This window comes from Centroberyx gerrardi, chromosome 1, assembly GCF_048128805.1.
Source record: "Centroberyx gerrardi isolate f3 chromosome 1, fCenGer3.hap1.cur.20231027, whole genome shotgun sequence".
Lineage (NCBI taxonomy): Eukaryota > Metazoa > Chordata > Actinopteri > Beryciformes > Berycidae > Centroberyx > Centroberyx gerrardi.
The window spans coordinates 16720913-16737966 of NC_135997.1; the positions used below are offsets into that span (position 1 = coordinate 16720913).

The 17054-nt window shown below is 41.8% G+C and overlaps 1 protein-coding gene across 4 annotated transcripts; it reads left to right on the forward strand.

Annotated features, from left to right (window-relative positions):
* The first annotated feature begins 657 nt into the window (after positions 1 to 657).
* On the forward strand, positions 658 to 15442 carry sltm (SAFB-like, transcription modulator). Of its 4 annotated transcripts, none has more exons than XM_071903644.2 (20): positions 658 to 794; positions 3294 to 3381; positions 3482 to 3537; positions 5829 to 5856; positions 6914 to 7577; positions 8181 to 8224; positions 8400 to 8506; positions 9185 to 9334; positions 9542 to 9654; positions 9734 to 9897; positions 9993 to 10093; positions 10211 to 10270; positions 10359 to 10504; positions 10588 to 10795; positions 11175 to 11299; positions 12707 to 12880; positions 13605 to 13919; positions 14040 to 14178; positions 14533 to 14744; positions 14957 to 15442. In XM_071903644.2, the coding sequence occupies exons 1-20, from the start codon at positions 660 to 662 to the stop codon at positions 15066 to 15068; spliced, it is 3141 nt and encodes a 1046-aa protein (XP_071759745.1). In that variant the 5' UTR covers positions 658 to 659; the 3' UTR covers positions 15069 to 15442. The 4 variants fall into 4 exon arrangements, with proteins under 4 accessions (XP_071759745.1, XP_071759747.1, XP_071759746.1 ...); XM_071903646.2 differs by having other exon boundaries at positions 14587 to 14744; XM_071903645.2 differs by having other exon boundaries at positions 10615 to 10795.
* Positions 15443 to 17054: the final 1612 nt, after the last annotated feature.

Below are 17054 nucleotides of genomic sequence, written 5' to 3' on the forward strand. Positions count from 1 at the left end.
GTAGATGCTTCAGCAAACACACTTTAAAGAGACATGTGATTGACGTTAACATAAAACATAGTAAAGTGGAAGCAAGTCTGGAGGACACAGGACAGCAAATCAGAAGTGAACATTGGGATGGAGAGACTAAAGGAAGTCATTTGCATACCATACAAAATACAGTTGGAAGAAGGACTAAGAAACAGAAATGAAGAGATTGTATTTCAAGGTTATGGATAGGACATAGTAGGGCTACATTAAATAAAACGTTGTAGGCCTATATCATGGGGAAACATCCAACAGGCCAATGCGAATATTGTCAAGAAGAGTCAGCAGAACATGCTGTTGTTAGATGTCGTAGGTAAAGGGCACGGATGGTTACAGATTTAAGACAGGCTGGCATGCAGGACATTACATTAAAATGGATACTGTATTTTACAGAGAGCACTTTAGGATGCAGAATTGTATTTTAATTTTTAAGGGAAACTCGTTTCGTGCATAGGTTTGTAGGCTGTAATATCTGGTCGTAGAACTTGGTTGTACCACGATTCAGAAGGTGGCGGTAATGGGATGCCGAAACCCTTTAAACTTCACGAAGAAGAAGAAGAAACAGAAGAAGAAGAAGAAAAAGAAGCAAAACTGCGCGCGCACGTCCCAACTCCCAACGATTGTGAGGTAAAATGGCGTCGGGTGCCATTTCCACGGAGTGTAAGAAAATAGCAGAATTGCGAGTTATTGATCTTAAATCCGAGCTCAAACGAAGAAATTTGGATGCGTCCGGTGTAAAGAGTGTTCTTATTGCCAGATTGAAACAGGTAACTAACTAAGCTTTCTATTTGTGCAAGACTTTGGGGAAGGATCTGGGGAATGCGATGCAATGGAAGCTAGCTAACATTGTTATGGGCTCAGACTATTTCCTGTTAGCCAGCTAGCTAGATTGACAGCTATATCGTCGAAAGGTTTCGATTCATTTATTTGGGAAGGTAACTACCCGTCAAACACATCGGGGACGTTACTTACGTTAGGTCAATGTTATTTTCTGCGTGATGTTATTAAGCTGGACCAGGTGCAAGGATTTGTTTACACGCATTTGTCCTGATATTTATCGAATAGCTAGACGGGCTTGCATCGTGAATGTGATTGCAGTGGGGTTTGTAAATTGTTGCTAGGTGCAAAATTTGCAAGATGGGAGGTGGGGCGCCCAAACGGGTCTTGGCAAATCTAGCGTCAGTCAAGAAGACTTGTGTGCACGGGCTGTCTCTGTGTTCCCTGTGCATGCGAAAGGGCAGAGCATGGCAGCAGCACTGGAAAAATCCGGGGTTAGATTCCCAGCGAGCGTCGGCCATGCTGAGAATGTATGCATTCACGAGCAAGGCGCTACGCAGGAACGCGTCCACCAAATGGCTTCTGGTATTATCGTGGTCACAAGCTCGCGTTATTTACTTATGCGTAGCTGGATTCAGTAGGGCCTTCGAGTTTGTCTAGTTTGATCATAGAACGGGGAACAAACATGTAGGCCACTCGTGAAAAATGCGTCTAAACCGGGATATACTCGAGCCCCGATACGTGCCCTTCTTTACTACACTAGCGACATAGAGCTCCCATCCAGCTGTACGTGACAGGCTGGTTAGGACTAGGCAAGGGATTTTGTAGGACTGTGAGTGAATGCACAGCATCGAACATAGGAGCTGTCAACTTAAAAAAAAACAGTTGTGTAGTTACAAAATTGTTAATGCATCATGGGAAATCTGAATTTATCAATTACCACGACGTTTCTCAAATCTGAATTCACAGTTAAGATATCAACATGCGCGTTTAAATGGGAATACTGGTGTGATTTAGAGCAGTGGTTCTCATCCTGGGATGGGACGCGTGATTTTTTTTGGGGGGGGGGGGCGGGGGGGTCGCGAGATGGTTCATGTGATAGGAAAACAAATTTCTACTACACAAATTTGGGTCATGAGCATCATTGCTTTGTTTAAAGGGGTCACAAGCAAAAAAGGTTTAAAACTATTGATTTGGAGCTGTAGCCCATTTACTACTGTCATTGTAGTTTACATTTCATCTGAGTGATTATCATGAACATAAAATAACAAAATGCAGATTTCAAATGAGTTTACAAGAATGAAGTAAAAATTTGCACAGGGAATGACATTTTTTCTTAATGAATGAAAATCCATCCATTTATTTAATTGAACCTGCTGTGCTGAACACACTTGATTGACCTAAATTGCTTTGGTTGAACAATTAGTTTCCCTCTTTCTGGCCAAAAAATGAAAGCTCACCATTCATGCCCCTGAGCAAACAAATTCATCAACTGAAATGATTATCTCCGTCTCAGCTCATGGATCAAAAGCTGCCAAGCTTAGCCTACCAAGAAAATTACTTATCTCTAAAGTCAGTGAAGTCTGAAGGTTTGGAGCTGCGAGTAATAGCCTGTTTTACAATCTTTGGATGGGTACAGATCATAACAAGTCAGCCAAGATATCCTTATAAGCCAAAGGTGTTTCATAGTATCGGTATCATTATTTATGTTGTGTATATGTTTAATATCTTGGGCTGCCGACATTGGTGGATTCCCTTACTATGTTTACGCTTGTGTTGAGACACTATTGCAATTCATGATGCCAGATGGCGCCGTAAAAATTTCCCACATATCTTACCTCTAATTACCACTGAGAAGTTGAAGTTGTTCTATTTTTCCCAGTCGGCAGTTTGTATTTACAGAAGATCTGATATGACATGAACGCAGCGTCAGAGTACCTGAATGGTCTAGGCTACTTGTTCTTGGTAGTTAAAATAACATGCCCGCAATATATTCAAATTTCAGGTGAATAATCGGAAATTGGTTGTAGGCAGGTGCCATTTCAATGTGAGTGTTATTGTGTTGAAAGGTGGCGTTTTAAGCACTTTTTGGGTATGACTGTTAGAGATTGCGTTGGCCCTCTGGGTGTGTATTGGAGAGCTAGATGTAGGCAAAGCTCTACAGTGAAGTAAGTGACGGAGTTTTGAACACAATCGTCATCATGATGGAAACAGAAACTAGGAACATAAGGCCTAGTTTGAAAATAACCAGAATTATCCTTTAATGTTGGCTCCATCCTCTCTGGCTCAGTAACAAATGTCCACTCAACAGCACAACTTAATCCATCTAGCTTAATAGGTAGATAAGCTCGCGGACGTTTGCTGGACAATCAGAGGCAAATGAAACAAGCCATTTGGGACATTGTGTGAAGACTGGTCATGTAATGTTAGCTGAAGTTACTATTCTTGCCATGCATTCACTTCTCTCAATTCTGTTACTTTTTTTAAAGGCTGTTGAGGATGAAGGCGGTGACCCAGAAAACATTCAAATCCAACTTTCTGCTGACACGCCCACTCGGAAAAATGCAAAAGCTAAAGGTAATCTTTTGATTATGTTGGAGTGGTCACGAGGAAGGTTGGCTTAGTACGTCTATTTGTTTTTCTAACTGTTGCTTTATGTACCTTTTTTACTTTTTAGGGAAAAAGATGGATTCAGACGCTGATAACACGGCGGAAGAAGACACATTTTCCAAGGTGATTGTGGCATGTGCTTTTTGTTTGTCACAGCTCTGTCCCTGTTTTTTGGTCTTTGCCTTAGCTGAAATGTTTAGACACCTCTACCCAATTTCATTACAGGGATCATTAATTAGTTTCATCTTATGAAATCTCCACGTCCAGAGAGTCCCTGGGTACAAACAGTGTTTATCACCTCAGGAATCTAATTGCTGTTTATTTGTCAGTGATGTGAAATTAGCAAGTGAATTGTTTTTGCACTAATCTTTTTAGTGAATTGTGCGTGAGGATGATCAGTTGCTCCTCCTGATAGGGCTGCACAGGTGCACACACAGCAGTACACCTTTTATATGAACCGGGTCCTTTGATACTGTTAGACAATTAGTGCTGTTGATTATTTTTTTTTCTCCAAAAACACAATTTAAAGAATTACCACTGTCAAAATACCACTCAGATAATGAGCTCAAAATTAAGTTATTAAACCTGTAGTGTGCTTGCCTACCTGACTATTTTTTATTTTGATGGAAAATAAACAGACCTTTTACAAAGCAGCGTTTGTAGCTAAGGCTGCTGCAGTAATTGAATAATAGAGCCATTGTGATTATGGGAGGCAACCGCAATTATTTTGCATAACCACGATCATTGTATTGTTTTCCTCTTCCATATTATTATGTTTTTTTAAAAAGCAAATATGTTTGCAAATTGGTCAAAATTTATATCCCGTTGCCCACTTCAGAACAGTAGTGTGTTGAGGCACACAGAGTTCCTGGACACAAAACGTGGGCTATGTCAGTGGATGAACTGAAAGCATTCATTGTGCTTCCATATTTCCGTGTAATATATGTGGTAAAAACATGAATATCGACAGCTACTGGTCAGAAAAGTTTGAACAGACCCGTTTCAGACAAACCATGCCAAGGAACCACCAGAGAAATCCTGCGAGGATGTGTGTCAGAGGAATAAGAGGAGAGGAGTGTGTGTGTGTGTGTGTGTGTGTGTGTGTGTAAAACCGCTTTCAAAGAAGGATTAAATGGGCTGAGCTGATTATATATGGATCTATATTTGACATTAAGCAAATCTCATAATACTGCAAGGTATAACAGGATATGTGAAACAAGTGCGTATGTAAATCCCATGCCTGTGCAGGTTTTCTAAATACAGTACCAGGCAGTTTTTTTAATACCTTATATTTCGTTGCTGTTTATCATTTAACTACTTGGTTCTATGTGTTTTACTCACTCCAGCACTTTTGGCGATGTGCCTCTAACATATTATATAATCAAGTAATGGCTATGCCTACTCTTTTTCCCTGTATATTGTCATATTTTAGAAATGAAAATGGATGGTTTGGATGTGTTTTATTTCAAAGAGTTAAGTTTTACAGAATGACATTTTATTTCTTGTGTACATTAGGTTATCAGATTGCTGCAGATGCAGATATCAGCTGTAATGCTGTGTGGTCTGTTGGCATCTTTGCTGGTGATTCAAATCAGCGTTTTTATCTTGTGTGCGCAAACAGTTTGAAGTTTACCAATGCTGTTTTCCCTATCATTGTAATGTTGCACAGTGACCAACATGGATCTTGTTGCAAAGCCACATATGACTTCACCTATCAACACGTTGCTTATTTTTACTATTGTGACCTATTTATTTATTTATTTGATGTGCTCAGTTTATTACTCACTCTCCTTGGCGGAAAAAAGACTGTTAAAATTGTTAATCGCAATTATTTGTGAGACAATCGTCATTACAAAATTTTATGATCGACAGTCCTGTTTGTAGCCACCCAAAGCAGGTCCCACATCCATCAAAAATGTAGTGTAGCCTAACTCACGTTACTAATCAATCATTTCAATAAAGTAGAAATGTTTTACAAGAACTTGCAGCTAATGTCAACATAATAGGCTTCCTGATTATGGGGCATGCAGATTGCATTACATAAATGGTTTCTGATTTAGAAGGAAATTATTTACAATGGCACTTTGTTTAATCATCACATTGATGAAGCTTAATCTGCTTACTGCTGACAGGTGTTAACCAGAAAATATGCCCACATCTGTCTAAAATAATCCTGGGCTCTGTCACCTATTCATTGTCAGAGGAGCATCTTTGGAATTCAAAACAGAGTTGAAATTAAAACTGTCAAATTCTGCATCAGGCTATTTTTAAGAATATGCATACAGTTATTGGTAAAGCCGCTGATATACTAAAAGTTGATTGGTTGTATAAACTTAGTCAGAACTAGCTTTCCATGCTCTGTCTTTTGCTTTGAAATCGTTGTTGGCTTCATCTCAGTGTTTTCTTTTTTTCAGGACATCGAAGAGGATGAATCAGAAAAAGGTATGTTTGTAGTCACACCGATGTAAATTGCTAACTTTAAGGTTTTTTTTTACAGGTAGCAATTTTAATATGATGGCAAGAAACTCTTCCTGAGTAGAAGGCATATCATGCATCTGGTGCTATTTCAAGCTTCTGCTGGCTACTTCACCATCTAGGTCGCAAAACATTAAAGGGAGCGCAAAGGACATGTTTAAGATCATTAAGCACAACACTGGTTTCTGAAGACTCCCTTTTTGTAATTGACATGCTACATGAATCATTGAGGTGAAGTGGGTAGCTCAAGGACTGCTTGACTCCTCGGAACATTTTCCTAAAGATGCAGAGTCCTGGGTGGTCATTTCAAGCTCAAGAAAAGGGATGGATTCACTGCAGAAGGCACCCATTGACGTTCCACATCTTGCTGCCACCTGACTGCAGCCCCAGCATGATGAGCATGATGAGCACGGTGAAGAACTCGACACGGAGCACGGCCCAGAGACTTGGCAAGCGATGGCCGTTTTTATACAGATGATTGGGCAGGATGCAGCAGTGTGGATTTGATGATGAAAGAGGTTTTTCCCCCTCCAAATGCTGAAATCTGCTGATAAGGCAGACATTGATGACATTGATGACATTGATTACCGATGAAGTGAAGATATGGAAGATTTTCATGAACTCTGAGAGGACTTTCCAGATGATTAGACTGACCAACTGGGGATGCATTTTCCATAATGGAAGAAATTGACTGATGGATGAACTGATGACATTTTTCATCGTTTGAACTTGAGCCTTCGGTTCCCCCTGAAGAAATTCCAGGCCTTTGAGAAGTCATCTGGAATTGCACATTCAGTATGGATTGTGACTCAAGTATTGGTGGTAACAAGACATGAAGAATACTGAATCATCCACCAGTTTCAATGAGGATTGTGTGTTTTGTGTCTTCCTGTGGTGTCTACGCCCTCGATGACGACTAATATTTAATTTGCTTTCTATTCTACTTTCTAGGTCAAGTAACATGCGACATGTCAATGTTAAAAGTTGTGTTTTTTGCCATGTTTATCCTTATTAAATCCCTCAGATGTAACTGATACAGATGATGGTACTCACGAAAATTCAAAGCCTCCGCCCTGTGAGGACAGCCTCGCTGAGCCTGAGGCAGAGGCCCTGGCTGAGGCTGAGCTGGAGTCAGACGCTGTGATGGTGGCTGAGGCTGATTCAGAGCCTGAGCCCGAGCCCGAGCCTGAGTCCGAGGTGGATGCTGAGCCAGAGGCTGAGGTGGATGCTGAACCAGAGGCTGAGGAGGAGGCTGAACCAGAGGCTGAGGAGGAGGCTGAGCCAGAGGAGGATGCCGAAGAGGCCGAGATGGACGCTGAAGCCATGAATTCCTCTAAAGAAGCCGAGGACGATCACCTATCCGTCTCAATCCCCAACGAAGATGCCATCACACTAGATGTCGATGGCGACGATCTCCTGGAAACAGGTAAACATGTGAAACTTCCAGATCCAGAGGCCGAGAAGGGCATTGACGAGCCAGAGGCCTCTGCTGAGACGGGCCCAGAGGATGACATGAAGGCGCAAGAGACAGAGGGCCATAAAGATGGTAAGAAAGATGATGGACCCAAGGTTGACCCCATGAAGAAAGACAGCAGAGAGGCCTTGAAGAAAGCCGAAACGGGAGACAAAGAAAAGGATTCTGGGAAGAAAGGCCCCTCCGCTACTGGGGCGTCAGGTCAAGCAAAGAGGTTTGTCTTTCTATGTCAGTTCTTTGATACTACTACCAAGTTCCAGCTCACTAAGAACGCAGCATTGTGGGTAGCGTCAAGATTTTTTATTTTTGTTTTTTTTCCTTAAGGGGAATGTTCACTGATGTACCTAATCCTGCCATTTACTACTTTAATTTATTTTTCTGAAGTTGGTTAAATTGTGGCATTAACCAGGAGCCGAAAAACACCTGTTACTTTCACCTTTCCAGCAGTTGTAATGCCTTTTCCAGTTCCTACGCAAGGCATTGTAAAAGAGCATTAGTCCCCGTGATGGCAGTTTTTTTTTTTGGTCAGAAATGATTCGCTGTGAAGTTGATCACACTTCTGAAGATTTCATTGGTCCAGGGATTAAATTGGCTGACAACCTCACCCATCTCACCAGTGGAAAAGCAATGAATGAAAGAAGCCTTTGAGAGATTTGTTCAGATCCACGCCTTGCCTACGGGGATTTTTTTTTCTGAAAAGTATTAAATATGATGTTTTATTCCATAAGATGTGTGTCTTTATCACTTTATACCAGGGTTTTCGTATACTGGCACTCATTTCATCTGTCTGTTTATTGTTGCAACATTTGCTTTGTAGCTCTTCAAGAGACAGAGATGGAAAAGCTGCAAAAGATGAAAAGGGTAAGAATTTTTAGGTCCCATGTGTTTTCACAAATGGGAAACTCAAGAAGGCATTTTTGCTCAGTTTATGCAACTTGATTCAGGGTTTTAGTAGTTTTCTCACCTTTTTGCAGTACCTGTTTTTTTGACACCCAATGACTGCTAAATTTGTATGTTTTGGAAACCTCATTCTCAGGAGGCAGTAGCAGCATCAGCAGCTCTTCTCGTAACATATGGGTGAGCGGCCTGTCTTCTAACACCAAAGCAGCTGATCTAAAGAACCTGTTTGGCAAATATGGGAAGGTAAATATCTTTTGAGGTTTTGTTGGAATGAGTTGTTACCTTTTTAAAATGTGTGGAAAATGTTCTCTTTTGCCTCAATGTAAAAGGAAAGTGCAGCAAAGTACCGATGGTTGACATTTTCATCTTCACCCACCCCTATCATACTTAAGCCTCACTATGTTTGCTGTGTAGGCAATGCTGGGCGATGTGTGTATGTTTATCAATCTTAAAGACGATGCTGAAAAAGAGCATGTTCAGCAGAACCTTTTTCCTCGATAATGGTTAAAGTAGCAAACCACAGTGACCAAACAAATTTATAGCTGATGGAAAAAAAAACGCACTGTATTTTAATGATATTTGAGCAGATTTACACCAGACATTATCTGCTGACCACTCGTAACCCAGCTGAGCATAATAGATGGCAAACCGTTTAACCAGCAGCGAAGGCAATGGTTCGCACTCCAAATCATAAAACATTAATCTTTTTGATTAAAAAAAGAACTTTTCATATGCAGCTCTGTGGCAAAAAATGTGGTGTAGTGCTGATTGTAGTCAAGGATGAAATCTGAATGTTCTATGGCATTTTAACTGGAGGAGCTTCACAACTTTGAAGGAAATTTCAGTTTCCCCTCACATTTGCCCCTTAATGGTGAATGGACAAGAACTTGCTGCATCACACTTCTGTTTTCTTGCCAACAGGTTTTCAGTGCCAAAGTGGTTACAAATGCTCGCAGTCCTGGTTCAAAGTGTTACGGCTTGGTGACAATGTCCTCCAGTGCAGAAGTGACGCGGTGCATCTCCCACCTTGACCGCACCGAGCTCCACGGACAGCAGATATATGTTGAAAGGGTAAGCTGGGAAGCAAAAGTTAAGAATTCTCAAATAGAATATGAGAATATGTTTCCAGTTTTTCTGGAGAGAATCAGTAACCAGAATTATTTTCAGAGACCTTGAGTAGTCTCATGCTACCTTCGTTTAGGGAAAAAGTTTTGTGGGCTTTTGTTAAATTTTATTATGTCCCAAAATGTGACAGAGACTTGCTGTATTTCTTTATAGGCGAAAAGTGATCCATTCAAAAAAGAACCCTCAAAGAAGGAAGTGGAGGACAAAATGAGTTCCAGCAAATCAAGTGACAAACGCAGTACCACAGGAATAAAGATGACTAACAAGTGGGTGAGGAAGAAGTTGATAATTTCACCCATAATTGTTAAATGAAAGCAGGTTTAACTTTTTTCCCCCCTTGTGTAGAGCCCCGCCATCCTCCAAAAAAGAGGACAAGAAGTCGGACAAACCATCAGAGAAAGACAATAAAGATTCATCCAAGAAACTGGAGTCTAAAAGTGGAAAATCTGAGGCAGCTTCATCTAGCTCAGGCCAAGATTGTTCCAAGAAAGATGACAAAAAGCATGGCAGTAGGTTTTATTCCTCTTCGGATTCAGCAAATTTTCTGAAGTTAATGGAGTTAAGAGATGCCAAGCATATGACTTTTGTGTGTTTTTTCCTGTAGGGGCAAAGAGCCCTGGGAAGATGGTGGTGATAGATCATGCCAAAGGAGATCCTAACTTCGGCAAAATGAGACCTTTTAGGAGGGGAAGGCATTTCGAAAAGGTAATGTGGAACCAGGCCTTTGACAGCTGTGTGTTTTTGTATTTGATTTAAGTATGTATTCAAATATCCTTTGTCATCACAGGGTGTTAAATGTGATTCTATATGATCCTTTTTCAGCCTGGTTTCTTCAACATGAATATGCAGCGCCGGCCCAGATGGTTGATTCCTCCTGAAGAGGTCTGAAACTCTTTATATTTTGGACATATCACATAGAAGCATTTTGTTTAAAACACTTCACCTAAAAGCTTTTATTTTTTTCCACCAGCTGGAGATGATGAAAGACAAGGGGCGACCTTTCCCCAACAAGGGAGGCAGCAAAGACATCCTGCCTTTTGAGAAGATGAAGGAGCAGAGAATGCGTGAGCGTCTGGCTCGTCTGGAGCGTGTCCGCAGAGCCATGGAGTTGCGCAGGTAGTTCTCTAGAACAGAACAATACTCAAACATATATGAGCAGAGTCAAAATGGTGAGGTGCATTTATGTGTAATTTCCGTAGTTCTGAGACCAGTGATTCCTGTCTTAGGCGGCGGGAGATCGCGGAACGAGAACGTCGGGAGCGTGAGCGTATCCGTCTGTTACGGGAGCGTGAAGAACGGGAGAACCTGCTCCGGGAACGCCAGAGGCTGGAGATGGAAAGACAAAAACTGGAAAGGGAGCGCCTGGAGAGGGAGAGGCTTGAAAGAGAGAGGATCCGTATAGAGCAGGTACCATGGGCATGATTTTGAATCACCATATTAAAGGCCTCCAGTAAACACATCACCCCATTCAAATCTCTAGGCATCTCTGAACAACAGAGTCGCGATCCCAGACAAAATTTGTGTTGAATTTCAGGTCCGCAGCAGGGAAATCAAAGAGGGATACACAGTTGTGTCTGTTTCAGTTGGCAGGAATCAGTTGTTTGTCGTACGTTGCCTTGTAAATTGCTTCCAAGTCTTGTTTTGAAACTTTTCCAAATTGTTTCTTTTGAGGGGGGCTTTAAAGCAACCGTAGAAGATCAGATTAGCAAAAGTTTCGTTGTATAATTATATGCAGATCTTTGAATAATTGAGTTTACTCAGTGCATGTTAATGTCGCCTCTTTCAGGAACGGCGTAAAGAGGCAGAGCGACTGGCACGTGAGCGCGAGGAGCTGCGGAGGCAGCAGGAGCAGCTGCGTTACGAGCAGGAGAAGAGAAACAACCTTAAAAGAGGCCGTGATGTGGAACACAGGTATACACACACTTTGTGTCTGCAAGCATATCCCGCCACAGTTTTATGGTGTTTGTATGATTAGTATGACCAAAAATGCTTGCATTTGTGGCGGCTTGTCTGGAAAAATTGCAATATTTTCTTTCTGTGAGGAATCCTGCTGAAGAAAGCCATTGTGATTAACAACAATGCTAAGCCATGGTTTAGCATGGGACTCGGGATCCAAAGTAAAGTCAAGTAACAGGCCCGCAGGCAGGGAAATGGAGGGAGCTGCCTGGCCAATAGCCAGCTCATTAAGGCCATCAGAGCTGCCAAACCACAAAGCAGAACTGTGTTGGAGTGCCAGATTGCCAACAGTGACTTGGACATTATGACAATCATTTCTCCCACTCAACAGCTTGAAGAAACACATCTGTTAGACATCGCCCTACCACCAACAGTTTTCAGATGATGTAGCCCAGTGCCCCCCCCCCCCCCCCCCCCCCCCTTTGAAGTCATCGTCAGAAGAGAAACTACACTCAGACACTGTGTTGAACAGCTGGCTCTAGTGTTCAGCAGTATATTAGACCGTTCCCTGTCCGGTACCTTCCTCAAATCAACTAGTGTTCCTGTCCCCTAAAACAAGGTTACCTGCCTCTGACTACAGACCACTGGCACTGACCTCAGTCATACTGAAGATCAATGTAAATGGTCGATTAAACCGAAACATTTGCACTCGGCATCTAGCACATTTCTGCACTGCATTAAATGAGGACATGATCTTGCACTAACCAACTGGTCTGGATGCTCCAGGTTTTTTTTTTTTTGCTAGTGTGGGGGTCTCTATATTGTCTAATTGATATCACTTGACCTACACACCTATCAGTCTAGTGAGTTGGACTTCTATAAAGGCATGGGGAGTTAAGGTTGTATATATAATGAAACAACATGAACTTCATGAAATTTGTCTGCAGACTTGAGCGGTGTCAGTGATGTTGGTGCTAGAGAGTAAGGGTCACAACAAGGACTTCAATCTTTTGTATAATCTGTGGTTATAATGGAAGGCAGTATGGCAGTGTCAACAAAACACTGACGTCAGTACAAATCATGAATAGCCATAAATGATAGAAGACCGTGCTGCAATTTTCCCCGCAATCAAAAACGTGCTTCCTGCTTTCTGGCTATGTCACGCCTGTCCCCAGCCTCTCTATGTTAAGATGAAAACAATTACGTTCTTGTAGGGTAATAAATAGCAAGCATAATGTTGTATTTAGTAGAAAACGGAACGTTAATGATATGGTGGTACTGAATATATCTTCAACATTTTCAAATACCCTGGTATACGATAATGTTGGAATACTGCCCAACCCTAGCCTCAGATGTAAACATCCAAAGAGAGATTCACTGGTAAACTCATCACATGAATTATGTCTGTATTTAATGTTTCAGTCGGAGGGATGATCCCTACTGGAATGGCAACAAGAAGATGCAGACTGAGTCTGATGTCCGTCTGAGCCAAGGCTCCGACTACAACCGGCAGCAGAACCGCTTTTCAAACTTCAGCCCACGAGAGAGGGGTCGCTTCCCAGAAGCTGCAGCTGAGCAGCCCAACACCTATGACAGGTAACTGTTTGCACTGTAGGAATTCAAGCTAGCCCACTGCGGCGATGTCGCCCACTGCAGAAAGGACATTTTTGGAACACAATATTTCTGCCATAAGGCACTGTCAACTGTTCCCAGTCTAAAGCATTATAATAGTTTTTTTATAGGATTTCTAGATTGTCAATTTTGAGGCTGAACTTTGAGGGTAAGCAATGAATAATGCTTGTGCTCAAGAACTAAGTGCAGTGCACATGGGCACTTTTTGGAAGGTGTGAGGTAAAACTGGCTTATTGAAGTTGCCTCTTGCCTTTCTTTGGCGTATTGTTGAGCAGTCTGCTCTTATAAGGCGGCTCCACCCTGTTTCCAGTGTCTCCATTATGAAAGTGTCTCCACCTGTTACATGTGTACAGTAATAGGTTTTTGGATCTTAAAAAATAACTCAAATGAAAACTTCAAGAATTGATCAAGATGAACTGGACCAGATAAAAGGTGTTTTATGAATTTGAGAGAAAATGATTCAAACCTGCCATGGCGAAAGATCAATCATTGGGGGAAAAAAAAAAATGTTTACACTTATGGTATTGAGTATCAAGTAAAACGTTGTAGCCAGCAAGGGTCCACCTTACTCTTAAATCTAAACTGAAATGTATTTGATTGTTGCTGGCTGCATAGTTCAGTTTTCTTGATGGGGGTGACCTCACCTTTTTGTCCTTGATTTGATTTATTTTTTTTGTTCTGTCTCTAGACGTAACCGGTTTGACAATGAGCCAGAAGTAAAGAAGAATCGCCCTGCTCCTCACAGGGAGAGTTCAGGGTTTGAGCGCTACCCCAAGACCTTTGACACAGTCCGCAGAGCGGAGCCCCCCCCTCCTCCACGGGCCGACCTCCGAGACACCGACCGCAGGGACAGAGACGAGAGACGGCCTGTGCCCATGCCGGAGCGTCCTGTAGGAGCCAGAGCAGCAATGCCTGGCATGTCACACAACCGCTCGCCCAGAGACGGAGGGCATGGGGGATGGAAGAATGATGGCGGCATCAATGCCAACAAGGGAGATATACGGTAAAAATATTCATGGAATGCTTGAGCGAGTAACATTGTCAATTGGCTGTTGTTTCCCTACAAGTGAAAGCTAACTTGTTATTTTTAATCTCTTACCTGCTGTCATGCTGGGTTGAGCAGCGGAGCTGTGCGTATGCGTCCAGAGCGCTCAGGCAGAGACGGGCCAGGCCCCGCCCTCAGAGGGGGGTCCTCAGCCAGCCGGGGGAGGAGCAGCTTTGGCGACCGAGAGGGAGGAAGACCCATGGTGATGGGAGACCAGGTCAGCATACCTCCTGAATTACAGCTGTCTATGCATCGTCTTAGGTCCTCGCTATAGCGTCTCACCGGGGTGTTTGCATGTCCTGGAAAAAGTCTTAAAATCTCTTAAATTATCTGAACTTGAGGCCTTAAAAAGTCTTGTACAGTTAAATATAGCATTTAAGTCTTGCGCTCAGTTTTAGAGGTCTCAAAAAGATTCATTTCTTGGTGTGCTGTTTTACTGGTGAGACATCGGCCCAGTCTCAGAGATATATAATTTGCTAGGTCTACAATTTAAAATTTTATCTTTTGTTTTTTCACCTGCAAAATTTGTGTTCTGTCATTCTAACCGGAAAGTCTTGTGTTTAACTTGCAGCTAACAGCTCATAGAAGAATGGCCCCTGGCTCTAAGTCTCTAATGTCTCCGCAGCCATTTGGCTCTGGCCGCCAGGTGGTGGTGGAGCGGCACGGCAGGGACCAGGGTCCGAGGAAGGAGTGGCACGGTGGAGCGGGTTCCCAGGGCGGGGGCTTCCCTGATAACCGCAGGATGGGAGACAGCCGGGGCAGCATGATGGCTCCACACTCGAGGTAATACCACAATTGCATATAATTGATGAGAAAACCCTTTAGTTGAGAAAACCCCTTGTTTTTATCTTGTTATCTATTGCTGCTGGTCACTGAGAGTTACCAAACATAATTTCGTTGTATGCCTACAATGACTAATAAAGTGTCTTATCTTATCTTAGTGTGTCCCAATTGCTCAGCAATCTAAGATTTGGGCTTTGTTTCTCTCTCTTCAGCCATTCCTCGTCTGGTATGAACCGAATTGTACAGATCACCAACAACTCCATTTCCAGCGGTGGCAACGTTGGAGGATTCAAGCCCTTCAAAGGAGCGCCGCGGCGGTTCTAACTGCACCCAGATTCGACCAGTCTAAGCCACCTGACAAATTTGCAGACTTTTCCGAACTTTTTATTTTTGGAATATCACCTGTTTTAGTTGGCGAATTTCTGGCCACGAGGTTGATATGAAATGTTTTTATTTTGTATAGATGAGTGTTTACCTCAGTGTAGGGTTTTCCTGACAGTTCTGCTGTGACGTTAAACAACCCTGTGCACATATGTTTTACTTAAATTTAGGAGGATACTGTACAGCCCTAGTTCTTTGTAACAAGTTTTCATGTGACGTTACTTATCAGCTCCTCCTGTATTTGAAAGTGTTGTATGTAAATTTTCAGTAAATTAGTGTAGACTTCATTCTTCTGAAGGTAAATAATGTCACGCTCCAATTTCCTGTTTCACTTGTCTTTTTTTCCAGTGTATTTTAGAGCTTATAAGGTGATGAGAGGGTTAATGCACTCAAATTTGAATGTTTCCTCAGTGAAAAGGATGGGGCAGGGGACATTTTTGAAAGTACACAGTTGGGGTGGAGGTCCTGTTTTGCAAAAATATATATCGGTCTGTTCTATCTGTTTTTGTTTTGCTAAAATTGATGTCAAACTGTAACAGCCTGCATAGTAGCAAAATACTTTATCTCATGGCCCAGGAGCTTGTTAACAGGCCTATCTCTCCTAAAATAGCTTTTGAAGTTCAATCTCCCATAATTGCAGGGCATTCAGTGGTATCTCTTCAGACAAGGATTAGGTCTAGTCCTAGACTTAATGCCCCATTTGAAGTGACCCCAGGCTGTTTGGTTTTCAGAGCCCCTGAAAAGACCAGACCAAATAGTTTTCATATTTGCTCATTGTCATTCATGTGTGCACCATGTGAGATGGTCAATGACAACGATTCTGGTATTTATGACTACATCTGATAATGCTTGAATCAAATTCTGTCAGTCATTTTTTTCCCATCATTCCACAGCTTGAAGTGGCAATGTTAGACTTTCCACAATTGGATTTCATAAGAGACATGCTATTAGATGCATGCATCCATGCATGAAGTACATTGATGGCATTATCTAGAATCTCTGAGTCTGCATGAAAATATGCTGACTGAACATGAAATCTGCACCTTCCTTATTAAGCAGCAGCAAGGAAGTTTGAGGCAGCAGAGCATGCATTGTAATGTAATGCATCAGCTGTGACTAGATTGCTCCAAGCACCTTTGCACTGTCATTGCTTGCTTGGTAATTTCAGGTTTTTTTGTTTTTTTTTATTGTAGTCTAAGGTCACCTTCAGTTGGACCAAATAATATTTCACATACAGTTTGAGAGTTCTCATTTTAGCTCATCTGAATTTAACTAAAGTCTGTTTTTTCATGGAGAAAGCTTGGAGCTACCATCTGACTAAATAAGGGATTGAGTTAAGTCTTGTTTAGTTTGCCAGATTAATCCATCCTTCAGGAACTTAAATATTTTCGATAGCATATTTTTTTCTAAATTAAATATTCCTGAAAAAACATCTTTCATTTGGGACACTTAAGGACACAACCCGGTAGTCTGGTTGAAAGACTTTTAGCACATAGCTTGAATAATTGGCTTCTAAAGCCCTTTTTAGTTAATTTTTGGTTAAATATGGGGGGGCACTAAATGGCGAAGTTTTGAGAAAACTTCACAACATGAGTTTGACACTTTTTTGGGTATCACAGAGAGACTTTAGATTTCTGCACTCTTCCAAATGTAAGCAGTGATCATGAACGTCATACAGGGCCTTAGGAAAGAAGTCAACCCCCTTTTCTCATGTTTTGTGGTGTTGCAGCCCAAATTCAAAATGCATTAAATAGTTTTTTGTCCACAATCTACAGAAAATACCTCATAACAAAGTGAAAACATGTTTAGAAAAATGTGTAAATTTACTTAAAATGAAGTTCAGAAATCTCAAATAAGTATTCAACCCCCTAAGTCAACACTGTTGACTTAGGGGAAGCTGTAATCGCACCTTTGGAGCGATTACAGCTT